The sequence below is a fragment of the Rousettus aegyptiacus genome, unplaced genomic scaffold (assembly GCF_014176215.1).
Source record: "Rousettus aegyptiacus isolate mRouAeg1 unplaced genomic scaffold, mRouAeg1.p scaffold_m13_p_1, whole genome shotgun sequence".
Lineage (NCBI taxonomy): Eukaryota > Metazoa > Chordata > Mammalia > Chiroptera > Pteropodidae > Rousettus > Rousettus aegyptiacus.
This window is the reverse complement of record NW_023416284.1, coordinates 29,653,311-29,672,815: the sequence shown is the minus strand read 5'-3', so window position 1 is coordinate 29,672,815 and position 19,505 is coordinate 29,653,311. Positions and strand designations below refer to the sequence as shown.

The 19,505-nt window shown below is 36.2% G+C and overlaps 1 protein-coding gene across 4 annotated transcripts in view; it reads left to right on the top strand.

Moving 5' to 3' along the window:
- Positions 1–19,505, top strand: part of TESK2 (testis associated actin remodelling kinase 2) — a 104,923-nt gene that overhangs the window by 57,086 nt on the left and 28,332 nt on the right. For all 4 annotated transcript variants that reach the window (XM_016137808.2, XM_016137807.2, XM_016137806.2 and 1 more), the window contains exon 4: positions 13,305–13,353. In XM_016137808.2, coding sequence (XP_015993294.1) covers positions 13,305–13,353 — 49 coding nt within the window. The remainder of the gene's footprint in view (positions 1–13,304; positions 13,354–19,505) is intronic.

The following is a 19,505-nucleotide window of genomic DNA, read 5'->3' as shown; positions in this document are numbered from 1 at the left end:
AATTCTTAGTATTTTTATTTCATAAATACTTTTCTAGTTGTCTTAGAAATTTACTAACTTTTATTTTCTTTAACATTTTAAAATTTTTGTGACTGTTAACATGGTTCATAGTCTGTTTTCAAAGCAGTAAATATTTTAAGCTCTCTTTTATAAGTACAGAAGCTGAAGCAGAAGTATGAACCAAAGTTTTCCCTCAAATTGAGATTATTAGGTTTAAATTGGGAAGAATCCACTTCTTGGAACCCTACGATTTTCACAGAGATGCCTCCTTGGGACTGACCGCAGGAGGGAGGTTGCTCAGCAGATGAGGTTTTCAGTTCCCTTCTCTTACTCCAGCCTGAGCCACCTCCACTTTTTTTCTGTTTTATATTGAACTGTTGTATAAAAGTTTTGAAAAAAGGATTTCCTGCTTGTAAACAAAGAAAAAGTTGAAAATCATTATATTAGTGATTTGGAAAGTCTATATAGAAAAGAAGGGTTTGTGCATGACCTGGCAGATGCAAGGCATCTATCTATTCCTTTAGGCACGCCTTGGTCCTCTGCTGAAACAGTTATTTTGTGCCCAGCAGGAGTGAGTAAGCTGAACTTCACAGTTTTCTCTCTTTTTCTTAACCCCAATCTCCCTACTTCCTCTTTTCCTTTTATCTTTTTTTCTCCTAAGATTTCTAGTTGGAAGGAAAAGAGTGAGTAAGTCATAGAGGCAGTAGGTATGTATATTTTGTTTGTGTATGTATGTATTTTTTTAATACAATTAAGATTGGTTGTTTTATCATTAGTTGCTCTAGGTTATCAGTTAAAAAAAGGAACAATAAAGTGCTTTGTTGAGTGCAGGGACTGTTTGTCTTGGGCCCCTTGTGAATAAGGTTGTTTATGCCAGGAAGTCTTGTGCTCAAAATCTGTAACCCAATTCCATGCCCTGCTCACTTCTACTCCCCAATGGCCTTTCTGAGGACCTGTACCAACACTTGTTCTCATACCTCTTTGTTATTCTTCATGCCATGAGAAATTTAATATTTTTTTATAGACTCTTCATTTCATTCTCATGCTTTTTTTTTTTTAGGCCACATTCTGAACTTATCTTCCTATTGACTAGTTTTTGTTCAGAATTGTTTTAGCTGCCCTTCAAAATCTATTTGCAATGGTATGATTGACATTTTGTTAAAATGGAGAATATGCTTTCAATTCTCCAAATATTTACTTGGAATTACTCCTACTCAATCCAGCCTTGTGCTAGGTAATATCGCGGTGAATATAAGATAAGTAGAGGGCTATTGTCTCCCAGATAGTCTCCTTAGGAAGCAAACTGTACCTCTAGGAAGCAGACTAGTAACGGCTAATGCTATGAGAATATGGCAGGATATTTTCCTAATCTCAGTTATTGAGATAGCTATCTTTCCAGTTATTTATTCTGAACATCCCCAAATCCTCTTAAGTTATTCCTTTTATTTCTTGCGTTGGATCAGAAGCTAAACTCTTGATTCTAAATCTTCAAAGCCTTTTGCATCTGTTTCTTCCCTTATACATCTGTCAGTTCAGCCCTCTTCACTTTTGCCTGGAGTGAATTATGTTCCCTCTTTGCCTCCCCTCCCTGCCTTCATTATTACTGATACACAGCTCTAATTGTATAGCTTCTTTCTTTAAAAACTTTTGTGGCTACCATTGATTTCAGAATTGAGTCAAAAATTCTTTAGACTGACAGTTAAGGTTTGATCTGTTTTTCCAGCCATATCTTCCATGATTTCCTAATTGTGTTCTCTCGGACAAGTTTTTTCATCTCTGGGCTCTGGTTTCTCCTTTTTAACTAGGGGAATGGACCAAGTCATTGGTTAGAAATCACATTGAATTAATGTTGAGTAATTTTTAAATGATCAGGTATAAAATATATATTATCTTAGAGGTGTGTGTGTGTGTTACAAAATAAATGGGAAGTGTTTAAAAATGATGGGTTAGCTTTTTCACAGCAAGTTTGCTGCGAGAACACAAGTGACGTCAAAACCACCAATAAATCTAAGCCAAAAAGGGAAAGGAAAAGATTCATATCAGTGTCATCATCAGACATGTAGATTTGGGTAAATCTATTACTACTGGCCACCTGATCTACAAATGTGATGGTATCAACAAAAGAACCATCGAAACACTTGAGAAGGTGGCTGCTGAGATGGGAAAGGGCTCCTTCTGGGTTGCCTGGATTTTGGATAAACTGAAAGCTGAACATGAGCATGGTATCACCATTGATATTTCCCTGTGGAAATTTGATATCAGCAAGTATTATGCGACTTATCATTGATACCCTAAGATACAGAGACTTAATGAAAAACGTGATTACAGGCACATCTCAGGCTGACAGTGCTGTCCTAGTATTGCTTCTGGTATTGGTGAATTCGAAGCAGGTACCTCCAAGAATGGGCAGACCTGTGAGCCGAAGGAGAAGATTTATCTTCATTCTGGGAAAAAGCTGAAAGATGGCCTAAAGTTTTTGAAATCTGGTGATGCTGCCATCATTTATATGGTACCTGGCAAGCCCATGTGTGTTCAGAGCATCTAACTGTCCTCCTCCCCTAGGCCGTTTTGCTGTTGGTGATACTCCTCTATGAAACTGGCAGTTACTCTGGGTATTATCAAAGCGGTTGACAAGAAGGCAGCTTGAGCTGGCACAGTCACCAAGTCTGCTTACAAAGCAAAGAAGACTAAATGAGTATCATTCCCAATTACCTACCACCCCAGTCTTAATCACTGGTAGAACAACTATCTCAGAACTGTTTGTCTCCATTGGCCTTAATAGTAAAATACTGGTTAATGATTACAATGCATCATAAAACCTTTAGAAGGAAAGGAAAATATTTTGTGGATCATTCGATTTTCTTATGAAGCTACTGGAGGCTGTTACCTATCAAAACAAGGGGGTAAACAAAACAACAAAGTTAAAAGGAAGTCATAAGATCTAGAAAGAAGGAGGTAGAAAGATGGTAGCAAATTCCAAGATGACTTCTGGACAACAGTCTAGAAAATAAGCAGTCCAATCTGAAGCAGGATCAAGAGCTCCGGGAGAGATGTTGGGGGAGGGAGTTTAAGGAAAGAATTGGTAGATTTCCAGATGTGTTTGGCAGGGTAGAATTCATATTCAGAAGAATTTTACAATTCTGTTGGAGGCTTTGGGAAGAATCGATGATTTGGCATGTAATCACTAAGCAAATTAAAAATTAAGCAAAACAAAAAAATTGTGCAAGAAATAAAATATAATATACACTACTTGGCTTAATAGTGATTATAATCAGTTATAATAATGTAAATGCTGAATCTTGATTTGTTTCTCTGGAATATTGATTTTACCAAAAATTGTCTCATAACAATATTGGAAGGGAGGTAATTTAAGAAGGTTGAATCCTCAGCCTCCATTTTGGAAAGTCGGTAGAAGGTTGGAAATTGCAGTATCACTATGTTAGAACTATAATGGTAAATAGAAGAAACAGCTTAAAGAGGTGAATGTGGTTCTCTCTGTAGTGGAAGCAGTCCAGGAGACTATTACTTTTCATTGTATACCTATTTAAGCTATGTAAGTGTGTAAGTTAGGAAGCTATTGCAGTAATTTAGAGATTGCTGATAGTGGCTTGAACTGTGTAGTAAAAGTGAAGGTGGAGAAAAAGTAGTTGGATTTTGAATATTTGTGCAAGTAGAGGCAATGGGATTTCCTAATGGATTGGGTCGGGGATAATAGCATGAAGGAAGAGTCAAGAATTACTCCTAGGTTTTTGACTTGAACAACTGGGAGAATTGAATTGCCAGCAACTACACTGGGGAACAGGTTTTGGGAATGGGATATCAGGAGATATCAAGTTGGAAGGTGGATAAACAAGTCTAGAATTTAGAGGAGAGGTTCAGGATAGTTGTGTCTCTTAGTAGTTGGGAGACCTTAGGTAAATTACATAACCTCTGTAACTTCAGTTTTCTCATCTGTGTAGTACTTCCAAACCAGGGAAAATTAAATGAAATAATGTACATAAGGAACTTATCACAGTGTAATGTATTAAATCTTAACTGTTATTTTTTAATTGTTATTACTAATATAATGATCTGAGGCATCATGTATTGAGGCTGTATAGCATAAAGCTTAAGGTTAAGGATTCAGTATTGACTCTGCCACTTGCTAGTTGTGTGACCTTTGGCAAGCCACTTAATCTCTCTTCACTTTTTTTAATGCAAAATGAAATAATAATAGTTCCTACCACATAATGTTTTTGTAAGGCTTAAAAAAAAATAATCCCTGTAAAAGTTTCTTAGAACAGTGTCTGACACATTGTAAGTGCACAATAAATGTTATCCATCATTATCAGTATTTGTCTGTGAACTCCTTGAAGAAGGGACCATCATGTTTATTTTCTATAGCCCCTACTTAATCTTAACCCTTTGTCTGGCACTGTGCTTAAAATATATGTGATGGACACCAAAAAAATGGTTAAGTGTTCTCTGTATCTATGAAGAGCACAAATCTTGTACATAGTAATTTCTTGATACATGTTTTTTAGATCGAATCATTCTTTTTCCTCTATACATTTATTCTTCATGAGAGGGAGAAGAAATAAATCATCGTGAGAGCGTTGTTTCAGAAAGTCTCACATAAATTGCAGTTTGTGTTTATATTTTGCTATTTTGGTGTGAGTTTATGAGTAACTTAGAATAAAGGATAAATTTGAGAAGAAAGAGGAAGCTTTTTCGGTGCTTGGGGAGACAATCTAGGTACTTGGGTTTCTGGATATTAGTTTCTTGTAAACCCATTTTGGGAACATTTAAAATCACTGCATATATCTATTAATAGCTCTGCCTTTGTCAGGAGTCTGTATTTTGCTGCTTGCATGGTAGTTTTGAGCAATGTGGTTTAAAATTTTCTGTGAAATAAAGAAAATACTTAGAGAGTGAGCTCATTCTTAGTCTCAGTTTACTTTCAGTTGTTATTCGAGATAGAGGATATTTTTCTCTCAGAAATCTAGGATATTTTTGTACTTATTAAACTAGTTTAATGTTTATAAGCAAGCAGATCTGATTTTAACTTTTTAGATTTTTGCATTGTTATATTTTTTAAAAAGGTAAAATTAGACCATGAACTTAATGGTCCTCTTGTTATTATCTGAAGTGCTACTGACATGATCTAGTGATTGCCGAACAATGTTTATTCTGCCTTTAGCTATCTTAGTATTGAACTATAAAAACCAGGGACAGAAAAGAGAAAGCCAGACTGAACCAGCTCTGTTTAGTGTCACCTGATGCAAGGCTCTAGTGGTTAATGTCTGCTCAGCTGAGTTTTCCCTGTGAGTCCTCATATTTAGAACCTAGCATAACCAGTTTTCTGTGATGTAATATCTCTAACACATTTGAACTGCAGCAAGCCTTACTCAAGGATATTATTGCTTTTTTTTTATGGGTCTAGATTCATAGCTCTTTTTGGACTTGAGATCTGAGCCATTGCCCTCTCTTCTCCTTTTTGGTAATTGGTAAGTTTTTCTAGTCTAAGAGGGTGATGGTATCTTTGCTTTATTTGGGAGTAAAATGCAAAGCAGTTGCTTTTAGTGCCACATGTTAAAGCTTAGTGGAAACTGGTGGAGTGTATTGCAGGACCTTGCCTTCTAAAATTATGGGAGGAAATCAGATAAAAATATATCAAAACTTATGGCAAAACTTTTTAAGGTAAAGTAAACCATTCTAATTAGGTCTAAGTTATAGGCCTTTTAGAAAGCCTATTAATATAAAAGTCATGCCCATATTTTAATATTCTATTATAGGTTTATTTCAGGCTTCTTAATTGTTTCTTTTACCATAACTTTGGAGTCAGACATTTTTCTGGAAAAACCAGTACAGATCAGAAGAACTCCTACAATATGTGTGGTGCTTATTGCTCAAAGTTGGCAATAGAAAGGCTTGTGAAGCAAACCACTTAGATTTTTATTATTTTACAGATAGTCATTTCTTTTTTATGAATCAGAAATGAAGTCGTTATTGAACCAGTGGCCTTTTTTCTTCCATACTCATTGTCACAGAAAAAAAACGTGGGCTTTGGAACCAAACAGATCCAGATTCTAGTCTCTTCTCTAACCTTTGTCAAGTTGTTTGAATGCTTTGAACCTCATTTTCCTAGATGATAAGATGGGAGTAATTTCATCTCAGGTAATATGTATAAAACACTTAGCACAGTTTCCAGGTATATTGTAGGTGAGAAATAAATAATAATTTCCTTGACAGCTTTGAAATAATGGCCACAGAACTCTCACTAGGTCCTGTTATGCAGTATTGAGGTGGTTAAAGTCTAACAGTAGTGTCAATGTTTTTTTTTCTTCCCGAATGAGGAGAGCTAGATGTGTTTTAGACCACTGTAACACCTCTCCCTCTTCTGTTTAGGTAATAAACTTTAGAGAAAGGATAACAAACATTTAAACTTAATGTTTAGTTCTGAGCTTTATATGGAACTGTGAGCTCAATAAATTGACTGGATATAAATGCCACCAAGGAACATAATAATATTATTTTCCTTATGCTTGCTTAGGAGTCAGAGCCCAAAGTCTATTCTAGATCTGTGAATATTATGACATAGGATAGTGACCCATAATTTTTTTTTGATTATGTAGCTATCATTAATTTTCTGTGGCTATCACAACAAATTACACGGACCTAGTGGCTTAAAAGAACACAAAATTATTATTTTACAGTTCTATAGGTCAGAAGTTTGATTTGTGTCTTACTGGGCTAAAATCAAGGTATTGGGAAGACTGTGTTCCTTTTGGAAGGTTCTAGGGGAGAATCTGTTTCCTGACTTTTTTCAGTTTCTAGCAGTAGCTCGCATTCTTTGGTTTGTAGCCCTCTTCATAACTTAAAAGCTAACAATGACTTATTTAGTCTGTTTCCTGTCGTATCCCTCTAACACTAATTCTTCTGCCTCCTTCTTCCACCTTTGAGGACCATTGTGATTACATTGGACTCACCTTGATAATCCAGGATAATCTCCCTGTTTTAAAGCCAGTGGATTAACGACCTTAATTTCATCTGCAGTTTTAAATTGTTACCCTTGCCATGTAACATACTCATGAATTCTGGGGATTAGAACATGGATATCTTGGGACACCTTCTGCCTACCATAGTATCCCATTAGGAAAACATTTTTGAGCATATCCCTAGGTGCTACTATTAATCCATGTTAAATATTAGTAAAACTCGAAATTTTTTCCCCCTCTTTAATTTCACCCTCTCCCCTACTTCTACCTCTGACCCATGGATGTTGCTGTTTCCCCTTAAGAACTGGATCTCTGAAGGCGGGACATCCCCTTCAACATGCTCGTGGTGTGCACCCGGGGCATGGCGCACCCGGGGCTTGGCACCCCCAGCGCACTCGGGGGGCCTGGCACACCCGGGGTATGGTCTGTGGCTCCACCTAGGGCGCAAACCCAGGATCTTCTGTGTGCAAAGCAGACTTGCTAACCGCTACACTATGGAGCCACCCCCTGCCTCCACAATTTGTCTTTTTTATATAAAAAATAATATAAGTAAAAATTCTAATTTTGTTCCCATACTTCAATAGATAACCTTGCTCATTTCCTATTTTGGAGACTGCTGGCTAATAGTAGGCTTAGGAAAAGTCCTGTCCTGGAATAAGAATTGTAACTTTTAATTGAATTCACTAAGTATTTACTGAGCATTAACTATGAACAAGGCAGTGTTTTAGGTATATGCAGAGACACAAAACTGTGTGGTATATTTAATCCAGGTGGGCTAATTGCTCTAGTAAACAACTTAAAGTCTTGTTGGCTTAAAAGCTTGTTTCTTATTTATGTCCTAGTCCAATGCATGTTGGGTGGAGTTAGAAAGGGAGCTCTCTTTTTTTTTTTTTTAAATCAGAGACAGGGCCTTAGATTGCTCCACTGGATCTCCTCTATCTGCTGGCAGATGAAGGAATAAAATGGGGAGGATAGTGTTGAGGTTTTTATGGGACAGGCCTAGAAATGACATAATGGCTTCTGCCTCTGTACCACTGACCAGAACTCAGTGTTAAGGTCATAATCAACTATTATAGACATGTAGTCTACTTCAGGGGAATGTAGTTTATATCAGGAGGAAAGGGAAGCAATTTAGTGAACAAGTAACCATTCTCTTCCACACATAACATCCCTGTCCTCAAGAACCCTTTAATTTAGTGGAAGAAACAGACAAAGATAAAACTTGATGTAGAAAGGCAGGCCTAATAAGGGTTACAGCAGAGATTTATATAGAGTGGTATGAGTGTAGAGAGAAGAGAAAGATTAACTTCGATTAGAAAGATTAGGGAAATATTTGAAATGATGTCTCTGAGATCAGAATTATTATAACTGTCCTCAAAGGGCTATTTTAAGAATTAGATGACCTGATATGTGGTAGTACCTGGCACACTAAATAGTATAAAAATGCTTGGTGGTGGTGGTGGTCCTGCTGCTGCTGCTGTTGTTATTTGGAGATATTCTTGAACTGAGTTTTTAAGAATTGGTAGAGGTTTGAAAAATGGATTCAGGTAGACTCATTCTAGCCACAATATGGAAGTGGGAGAATCAAGGCCATATTTAGGAGTGACAGGTTATATAACTAAAACATAGAGAATACAGGTGGATGTAATAGGAGATAAGGTAAGAGAGGTTTGGGTCAGATCATCCAGATTCTTGAATAACATGCTAAGGAATTTGGCGATTAGGATGTGGACATCTTTGTTCATTTTTATATCTTTTTTATAACCATATCAAGAGGTAATGTAACACTATGATTAAGAGCATAGACTTTGGAACCCACTGTTTAGGTTTGACTGCTGGTTCTGTTACTTTTTAGCTGTATGACTTTGGGCAAATTACTTAATTTCTATGAGCCTGTTTCTTTATGCATATACTTCATTGGGTTGTTGTGAGGATTAAATGAATATCATGTAAAGTGCTTAGAATAATGCTTGCATAGTAAGTGATCTTTAAGAGTTAGTTGTTATCATAATTATTATAATCAGTACTAACATCTGGCACATGGTAGGCACTCAATAATTTTTGGGTGGTCAGACTTGTGTTTTAAATTTACAGCAGTGTTTATATACTGTTATATGCCAGGCAAGAGAATGCTGTTAAGAAGCTTATGGTCTAGTAGAGAACATATAAGGCATGTTATAAAACCTAGTTAAAGATAGGAAATGATGACACTATAGGACAGTGGTGTAGATGAAGTGCCTTGGTAGTTCAGAAGCCTGTTAGTTCAGAGGGGAGCCACATTTGTTTGTGGGAAAGGAAGTATTTGACCTGGCCTTTGAGGATGAGTGGAATCTATTTAGAAATGAGTGGGGAGGTGCATTTTAGCCAGTGAGAACAGTCTGAAAAAAGGCAAAGTTGTGGAAAAGCATGGTATGACACTTTATGGGGAATGGTAAGTCATGCTACAGGAAAGATTGAGGCAAATTTAGTCTCTTGTCAAAGGCTACTAGTAGTACCAGGATTGGGAGTTCCCTGTTTTACTAACTTTAGAGATCAGCTATCTTTTGTGTAGGCTGACCTTTGCTACTCAATGTATGGCCCATGGACCAAACAGCATCAGCATCACCAGGAAGCTTATTAGAAATCCAGACTCTCAGTCCCCACACCGTATAGAATCGGAGTCTGCAGTGTACATGATTCCTAGGCGATTTGTTTGTATATTAAAATTTAGGAAGCACTGATCTAAAAAAACAAAAGCAACCTCCCTACTTCTTAACATGAATGTGTGTGTGTAATATGAAACTAAAAATAGCAAAGTTGAGTAATCACTCCCTCTCAAACACATGCATTAAGAAAGTACTCCCTTCTTGAGCTAAGTAATTCTAGCTGGCATGATTTTGGGTGGCGATAGTGGGGAATAAGAATCCTTCATAATGTAATTTTTTAAGGCCCTGTTTCATACCAAAAAATATTTGAGATTTTATCCACAACTTAGATTTTGATATAATTAGCAATAAAAATTTTAGTGAAAACACTGTTAATATTAAATGCTTTACTAGGCATATATCACTTCTCTGTTACGGATGAGTAATAGTTCCCTTAAGAGCAAATTCTATTTATGGCAACTGAAATGATTAACTCTGCTCAAGCTCCTCTTTCAATATAAAGCTGATGAGTGTCTTAGCTTGCCAGCTCTGTGACACCATTTTAGATGTGTTGGTGGTAGAAAGGAAATGAGGTTGAGGAGGTCAGGCAGAAAAGCTTCACATAGAAGTAGAGTTATGTGTGTGACACCACTGTGATGTGGTGATGTGAGTAGGGGGTGGAGAAGAAGGCAGATAGAAAACTTACAAAGCCAGTGCTTGTCTGAATGTGCTGTGATCCCTCTGTAGATGATGTGGTCACCGTGATGATGTACCTGGGGGGAAAGGAAGCAAAGGTATATTACACCCAAACAAGGTCTTTGCAGCTTCTGGGAGATCCATTACTTTAGAATTTAACCATTTTTTTGCTAGTAGAATCATTCTGCTTAGCTTTTATATAATATTTGACTAAAATAAGTACCTCTTGGCTCTCTAACATTGAACCTGCCTGTAAGCATTCTTTCTTCTAAAATGAAGTTACATTGTGTTGCTAATTTGATGATGATTATTTTTTCATTCATGTTTTGTATCTTATGTGCAAAGCATTGTTTTGGATACTGTATATAGAAAAAATTAGATGAGATTTGTACTCTTAAAACCCCCTCTTATACTCCTGTCTGGAGAAGTCATAAATGTTAAAAGAAGAATAATAACATTTTCAAGTGCTTATTATGTTCCAGAAGCTCGTTATCTCATTTTGTCATCACAGTAACCATATAGGTTAGGTAATATTAATATCCCATTTTGCATGTGAAGAAACAAATATAGAGAGGTCATCTATAAGTAGCTGAGCCAGGATTCAAATCCAAGCAGTTTTGATTCCAGACCCAGGACCACTTCACTTATGCTAATGAACAGTCTTTCAAAAGGAGGGTGAAAAGTGTTAGCAGTACTTGTGGAGAGGAGAGGAAGGAGAAAGAGGAGAGGCACAGAGAAGATTAATGCTAAATGAGGGCATCCAGGAGATTATTATAGAGAAGAAATTTTAGCTGATCCAGGAAGAATGATCTTCAGTAAGTAGTCTTCAACTCAAGGAGGAGCTTAAATTTAAGTTTCCAGGTCATAAACATCATTCATGCCATTCAACATATCTTTACTGAGAGCTTGCTTACTGTGTGCCAGATGCTATACTAGGGACTAGAAATGCAGAGATAAATAAAATTCTGAATCTTCTGCAGTAAGGAAAGTTACAAAAGAGTGATGAAGGTTATAATCCTATTTTACAGAGAGGGAAACTAATGCTTGTCAATTAAAGGGTGGAGGTGGGATTTGAACCCACACCCTCTAACTTTAGAGCCTTTTTAACCACTCCACTATTTTCCTTTCCATTTATTTCTAAGCCAGAGGTAAGTTTCAACTAGTCAAAGTCACTAGATGCACTTAGCAAAAACCGGTGTCCAGAAACCATCTCTTTAGAAAACTCTGAAATGTCCACATTAGTAATTTTGGTTGAAGCAGTATGTCTTTAAAACTCTTCTTTTAGATCACAGCCGACCAGGCATTCTCCCTCATTCAGTTTCTTCTCACTCAACAATCATTTACTGAATGTGCATACTATTTGCTAGGCACTGTTAGGTGCTGAGATCACAGGGAAGAACGTGACCCAGACTCTGCCTTCATGAAACTTTATAGATCTTTCCAGCATAGTCACTGCTATACCTACACTCCCACTTGTAGTCAGTCTCTTCCCTTTTTTTTTTTTTTTTTTTTTTTTGCTCTTCTAAACTAGAACTTGCTTGAGACTTGTGGGTATTGTTAGTTGAGACTTCCTTCCTGACAACCCAAACCCCAATTGTCACTGGCTTTGTAACAGACATTTGTCTTCTCCCACTTTATGAGCATCATCAGTCATAATCGTTGATTTATGGTTTCTATTTAAAAATTATTTTTATAGATAAATATAACCTGTTAGTTGAAAAAACTTCAACTATAACAAATGTATACACTGAAAAATAAAATCACCCTTTACCCCCTCATACCACTTATTATTAATGCTTCTAGACATTTTTTATTAATATACAAACTTTTTTTACGCAAATGGGTTTTGTAGCAATAGGATTTGTAGCTCGATGTTTTCATTTAACAGTATGTTTTGGGTATCTTCCCATATCAGTGCATAAAGATCTACTTCATTTTTTTTAATAGCTATATAGTCTTTCAGTCTAGGACTATATCATAAATACTTACCCACTCTTTTATTGATGGGCATTTAGATACATATATACTGATGAAGTAGATGTCCTTTTATATATATTTTTGCTCACCCAGATTGAGTGTATTTGTAAGATAAATTACTAGAAGTGGAATTGTTGGAGCAATTAAAGTTTTTGCTAGATATGATCAATTATATCCTTAGAAAAAGTTGTGCCAAGAACTCAACAATGTTTCCTGTTCCTATTTTCTTACCTTCTAGATAACACCGAGCATTATCAATCTTAATCTTTGTTCATTTGATAGATTTAAAAAGCCGTATCTCCTTGTTTTAATGTATATTTATTCAATTATGAGTAAATTTGAGCACATTTTGATATTTTTATTAGTCATTTATACTTATGTTTTTATGAATTATGTACATATATTTTGCTTTTTTTTTCCCACTGAGTTCTTTATTACATATTTGGAAGAGGTTTTTTTGTTTATGTTACCCACCCCCAGTTTGCTGTTTATAAATTATAGGCCTTCAGATTGGGTAGTCCAGCTTGCTTACTTTCTAGATGAGAAAACTTGAGCCTCAAATAGGGTTAGGGTTGGTGACCTTTTTTGGCAGGGGGTGAGCATGTAGTCAGATAGTGGCAGAGCTGAAACCAGCATCGAGGTTTTTTTTACTTCTAGTGTGGCGCTTTTTTCATTATACTGTGCTATTTTTTTTTATTTATAAAAATTTGTTAAAATTCATAATTGTTTAATTGTCTATCCCACGAGCATCTATTCATCCTACTATACTATTTTTAAGGCTTACTTCCCTCCCTCTTCCACCATTGCTTTTAACTACTAGGTCTTGCCACAACCAGATGTTTATGGTAAACTTAGAAATTTACCAGCCTGATATCAAAGTTTGAAAGGCTATAGGGTTGTACAGGAACCCAGGAGACTTCACAGGTATGAGATTGTTTCTAATATATGGATAACTAAACTAATTTTTATATGCCAGTTATGTTCATGTCTTTTTCATTTGTTTAAAAAAAAATATTGTTTTGTTTTTTAGGTTTATGGGTGTATGTGTACATCAAGGACAACTGCATGCACTTACAGAGGTAAGATTTCAATAAGCCTGTTAAGTGACTTCTTTGCCTCATTTTCAGCATTTATGGTTCCATAGTGATTGTTACTTGCTTATGTAAGGAAAATTTGTGTGCATTTATGTTTACACAAAAATGGCAGTGTTATTTTCTTTTGTTGCCTGGGAACAATGGCCATATCTCTTAATACTCTTGGATTCTCTCATTAGACTTGGTGAATACTCTGAGAATATGAATGCTTAAATATTAAATTAGTTCTTGCTGCCTGGATGACCCCCTCCTATGCTAAGGGATGGTATCACTTGGCCATAGACTCCATCATGGCAACAAATTCCCAGACTACCCAGAAATGTTTGGTATCCTGACCTACAATTCCACATTTAAATTGTTGCTCTGGTTTCCTGATTGGTCTTACTCCTTAGAATCAATTTACATCTCCATTCTCATTTCATTTTTGCCTCTTGTAGGCAGATGTATATGCAATAGTCATTACTGAGGCTCTGAGGACCAGAAAATCCTCTCTAGGCTTCCCAGATTCTGGTATTGAGTTATCAGCTTCAGAATTTGCTTGGGTCCTTTTTAGAAACACAGATTCCTGGAATCTTCTAGGTTTAGTAGGTCGGCATAGGGCCCATATGTATTCTTCAAAGCTTCCCAAATTATTCTAATGAGCATCTGGAGTTTATAATCTATGTTCTAGAATGTTTCACATTCCTTTTTGAGAAGTGAGTACCAAAATACAAAGTGAAGAAACCTAGGAAGGAAAATTATTTAACAGAATTTGTAAGAGTATTGGTTTCCTGCTGGCTTGGTGCCTGGAAATAGTTCTTAATATCTTATGAGGGAGGGTCCCTTGTGCCCGTCTACTTTTCTCAGTTACTCAGGGCACTGGAATGTGGAATGTGTGTAGCTATGTCCTGTCTCTTATATGGAAGGTCAAAGAAGGTGTAATAGTGAAGTGGTTAAGAACATGGGCTCTGAAGTCTTGATTGCTTAGGGTTGAATCTCTGTAACTAGATGTTTTCATCTGTAAAATGGGAGTAATAACAATAGTACCTGCCCCAGGATGTCTAGATAGGAAAGGGGACCAGTAGCTAAGCCCTAGAGTATTTCAATTTTAAAGGTCTGGGGAGAAGGGTAGATTAAAAAGGAGTGGCTAGTGAAGTAGGAAGAAAACCAGGGAAGTATATTGGTTTGGAATGGAACGGAAGAAGGAGAAAGGAGTGATTAATTGTGGCAAATGTCACTGATAAGATGATGACCTCACAGGGATGTTTTGCAGATGAAATGTAAAAGGCTTATTTAGCACAGTACCTGGCGTATAGTAATTGCTAAATACATTTTAACTATTATAGCTTTTATTATTAACAGTGACTAGTCCCTCCTGAACTCCTTGAATTGTCAATATTTTTCATTTGGTACTTACTTCTACACTGTTGTTAGTGTTATTAATTTCTTTAAACAAACTTCTTATTAAAGTAAAGCATAACAGAAAAAGCACACATGTGAAGAGTGTGCAGCTCACTAAATTTTTGCAAATGAACACACCCATAACCAGTATCCAGGATCAAGAAACATTTTCTGTGTATTTCTTTTCTCAGAAGTGAGTCTATAAATTCTTCAAAGACAACTCTCTTCTTCTCTTAAGCCTCCTATCTGCCAGAGCTCTGACACTAATACTTATAAAAGTATTTGTTGTATTCCCTGCTTATATCACTGTTTTCTGAAATGTGAGTTCATTGGAAGGGCTTGTGTATTGATTTTGCTGACAAGGAAGAACATACTTTAATATTTGTGATCATATCACAAATTTAGAAGTGGGGTGTAGTGGAAATGAATGATCTTGATACAATATTATTTTAGCCATGTTGCACTTATATAATATTTTCTGTTATTTTTTTAGCTTGGTTATAGCCATATAAAACATACAGTGCATGTTTTGTGAAGGAGTGTGTATTTCCAGTATCATTAATGAGATATTGGTCTAACCTATGATATTAATGATTTTTATTATGTTAATAGGCTGATGGTTGTGAAGTCCAAATATACAGATGATCTTGGTTATTTTCAGATGGCAGACACCATCATGGCATAGATCTCGGGGAACTCCTATGTTTAAATGCTTTACAATTTTGACTCAGCAGCACAGCTATTGGTTTCGCTAAGGATCATAAAAATAAGTTACTAAAAACATCTAGCACAGCAGTTGGAACTTGGATACATGTAGTAAATATTCTTGCCTGCCCTCTACAGTAATGTGAGCACCATTCCTTATTTCTTTTAAAATAGTTTGGCCAATAATTATAGTAGACAAGTATAGCTTTTGCCTATAAGAGTTGCTATTATTTGGAAGAATATTTCTCATATACAGTAGTGATATGGACTTTCCTTGGCTCAAACCATTTCCCAGAGTCTTGATTGGAATTGTAAACATTAATTGAAGTTAGAACAGACTCTTAGGTCTGTGTTTTTAAACTGCCCATAGTAAGGATAAACTTCTAGGCAAATAAGCAATTGTTAAAGAGAACACAGTCTGATAAAAGATCAGACAGAAACTTTTTTTTTAAGTTTAATCAGTTAGATTAAGAATTCATGAAGAATATATCCAACCTCCAGTTTCAAGGAGCAGGCTTCAACCCATGGCTGATACATTGGTGACAAGTAAATAAGGAAAGTGACCCAAGTCAGAATTCTTTTCAAAGGCTTGCATCATTGATACCCAATCAGAAATTAGTGAAAACCTTTGGGTTTTTTTTGAAAGTATAATAAAAGTCAGTTGCTAAATGTTAACTGTGGTGATTATCTTAAGTAATATAAAATCTGAGCATTTCGGGCAAAAAAAAAAAAGAATTCATATGTATTGAGTAGGAATGCTTCTTAAATATGGTCTTTGACTCAGAAGAACTGACCTTGTGTTTCATTTAGTCACAAGTATCAAGGAAGTGGAAATCTTTGGTTTTGAAAGACAGAAAATATAACCCTAGGTATCAGTTAGTTATTGCTATATAATATCCAACCACAAAACCTCAAAAGCATACAGAGATAAACATTTGTTTCTCATACATCTGCAGAGTTCACCTGAACTGAGCCGGCCCAGTTGGGCAATCTGGTGGTCTCACTTGGACTCACTCATGCATCTGTGTGTCAGCTGATGGTCTGCTCTAGGTTGGGGTTTTACTGGGGCAGCTTTGCTCCAGCTGTTTCTCATCTTTCCCTCTGGGACCAGTGGACATGTCCTTTTTAAGATGATACCAGAATAGCAAGAGTATGCCAGCCCATTTGCATGAGTGCTTTTCATGATTCTACTTATGTTCAATTTTGCTTGGCCAACAACCCATTGGACAAAAGCAAGTCACATGCCTTAGTCCATATTGGGAGCATACTGCAAAGTTACATGTCAAAGGGCATGGATTCAGTAAGGTGTAAAGAACTGGAACCATTGTTATAATCTTCCATATTCTATAAATATCCCAATTAACAGATCATAATGATTTGTTTTTTTTTTCTGCCCTTAAGGGTAAAGAATTCTTCTGATTTTTAAAATCATAACTACCAGTTATTAAACACATATTATGGGCTAAGTGCTATGCTTGGTGCTTTATATATTAGCATTACTCTCACAGTTCTGTAATCCTAATTCTTTAATTTTATAGGTGAGAAAACTAAGGCTTAGAGAAATTAAATGACTTCCCCAAAGTTGGATTTGGATCAGATCCATCTTGACTTCAAAGCCTATAGTTTTTCCATTATAATATGCTGTCCTTAATTCACTTATGTATTCCTCACAGAGCTAAACACAGGTTCTTGTATGTGTAGCATGTGTAGTCTTTGTAGAATTTGAGTCTGACTAACTTTATATATATTTTGGGTTATTTGGAAAAGATATTTCCTAGTTATGGGGTATATTAGAATGTGTTGGTAACAGAAAAATAGTTCAATAGTCTTCAACAACAACACTCATAACTGAAATTCCAGCAGTTTATTGGATGAAAGGTTGGTTTCATTCAGCAGCTAAGTAGATGTTATCCAGAGACATCAGTATTTTACATCTCTTCACTCTATCTTTACATTGTCAACTTAATGCTAAAATTGGCTGTCATTCATAATCAAAAAGTAGCTGCTACCAACTTACATGCTGTATGTTTTCTTCTTATGTAAGATTGCGGAGGGGTGGAGGTCAAAGAAAGAGAGATGAGAGAGCTGGACAGATTATGCATCATCTCATAATGTCATTCTTTTTAAGCTTGTTAATAAAGGCACAAAAAGGGATGTATCTTCATAATCAAACAGTTTGGGAAACTTCTTTGTGTAGAACCTCTCAGTGCCTAAAGGGATTTGGGGGATGAGTAGGACATAGGTTGTAGGGCATGGGGTCTCAAGTGACAATACTCTCTGTGGTCAAAGGAGTCAGCAAAAGAATTGCTTGGTAAGTAGGATATTTTGGGGTCTCTCTTGCCTTTTCTGCCATGGAGAAATTATTGGTTTTTTTTCCCACTGTTACACAGCGATTGCTTGGCCTATTCAGGTAATGCAGTCTCTTTACAGCAATGTTTCCTCAGTTAGACAGATACTTGGTACTAAAAGAAATGCCCTTAGCTCACTGCAGGAGGCAGAAGAGAATTTTTTATTTGCATAGCCCTCATCCTCTATTCACTCATCATTTCTACCCCCACTATACACCTTTTTAAATCAAAGAATAGTTATTTTGGAAATTTCTCATTTATGTGGGTTGATACGTGTTGTTTCTGAGGTTTTTTTTTTTTTTTTTTTTTTTTGTCAGACTTATAAGAAGCCTTATATAATCAGAGAGCTTACAATGAAAGGAAACTCTGTGGGTTCAGTGACTAAACTCATGCATTATTCATAAAAAAGAGCAGCCAGACCCCGATTCCAGTTTCTTGGTGTGCTGTGATATTACTATTAGTTGTGCCTACTTCTTTTCTTGTTTTCACGTGGCCCAGTCTAGAGTATTCTCCTGGCCTTATTTACTTTGAGCCAGATGTGAAATTGTCTGGTGCCTATCTTCGGTTAACTTTGGCAGCATAGCCATACCTATCTTTCAAGCTTGGGGTGGCTTTGGGAGAGGCTATTACTACCACATGGTAATTAAGAGGAGACATCAGAAGTACCAACAATGATTGCCTCTGTGACTCAGGACTTCCTAAAGAAGGAATGGTGTGATGGAAGGGAGAATGACAAAGATGTGAATTAGCATCTGTGAAGGAAGAAAGAATTCACTTTATACATACCACTTTAAGTGAATCTGCTGTAATCTAGGCACTCTGCTAGGTTCTGGATTTATCGGGATAAAAAAACCTGTTTCCCAATCTGCTGCATAGCAAACTACCCTAAAATTTAGTGGTTTAAAACAATCATTTTATTTTTGCTTGTGATTTTGAAGGTCAGGAATTTGTAAGAGCTTTGCTAGGTCTCTGATCCATGTGTGTCAGCTGAGGTGGCTGAGCTGGAGGACCCTCTTCCGACACGGCTTCTTCATTCACATGCCTAGTGCCAAGGTGCCCCTGGGTCCCACTCTTTTACTACACTCTTTAGGTCATCTCTGTCTGGCTTGAGCTTCCCATGGCTTAGTGATCTCAGGATAGTGTTAGACATTTTACGTGGTAACTGACAAGAGGTACAAGCTACCAAAGTGGAAGCCACAAGACTTCTTATGAGCTAGTTCCAAAAAGTCACTTAAGCTGCATTTCATTGGTTAGTGTTGATTCAAAGGAAGGTTAATTATTATACTCTACCTTTTTTTTTTTTTTTTTTTTTTTTTTTACCACCGTAGTGTCTTTTATGAACTCAGTATTTAGTTACTGGGAAAATGAGAAATTTTTTACGCCGCTCTTTCTTAGAAACTATTTTTTAATATCCAGCTGTTGCTCCATGCTATTAACTCTCAGCTCTCCATATATATTAATGGTTGTTAATCATTATAGTTCATTTTTTTTTTTTCTGTCATCTCTGTTTTTTACTATTTCAAATACAACTTAGCTCAGTTAGGTCACCCTTTTAATCTTACCATTTTCTACTGTTAGAATCCTTGTTCAGCCAAATAAAAAACAGTTAGTTTTGACTTTTTCTCATCTCTTGAATTTAATCAGTTTCCAATGTTATCCTAATATTTTCTATGTGATGTCTTCCTAATTCTTTTTTCTCTCCAT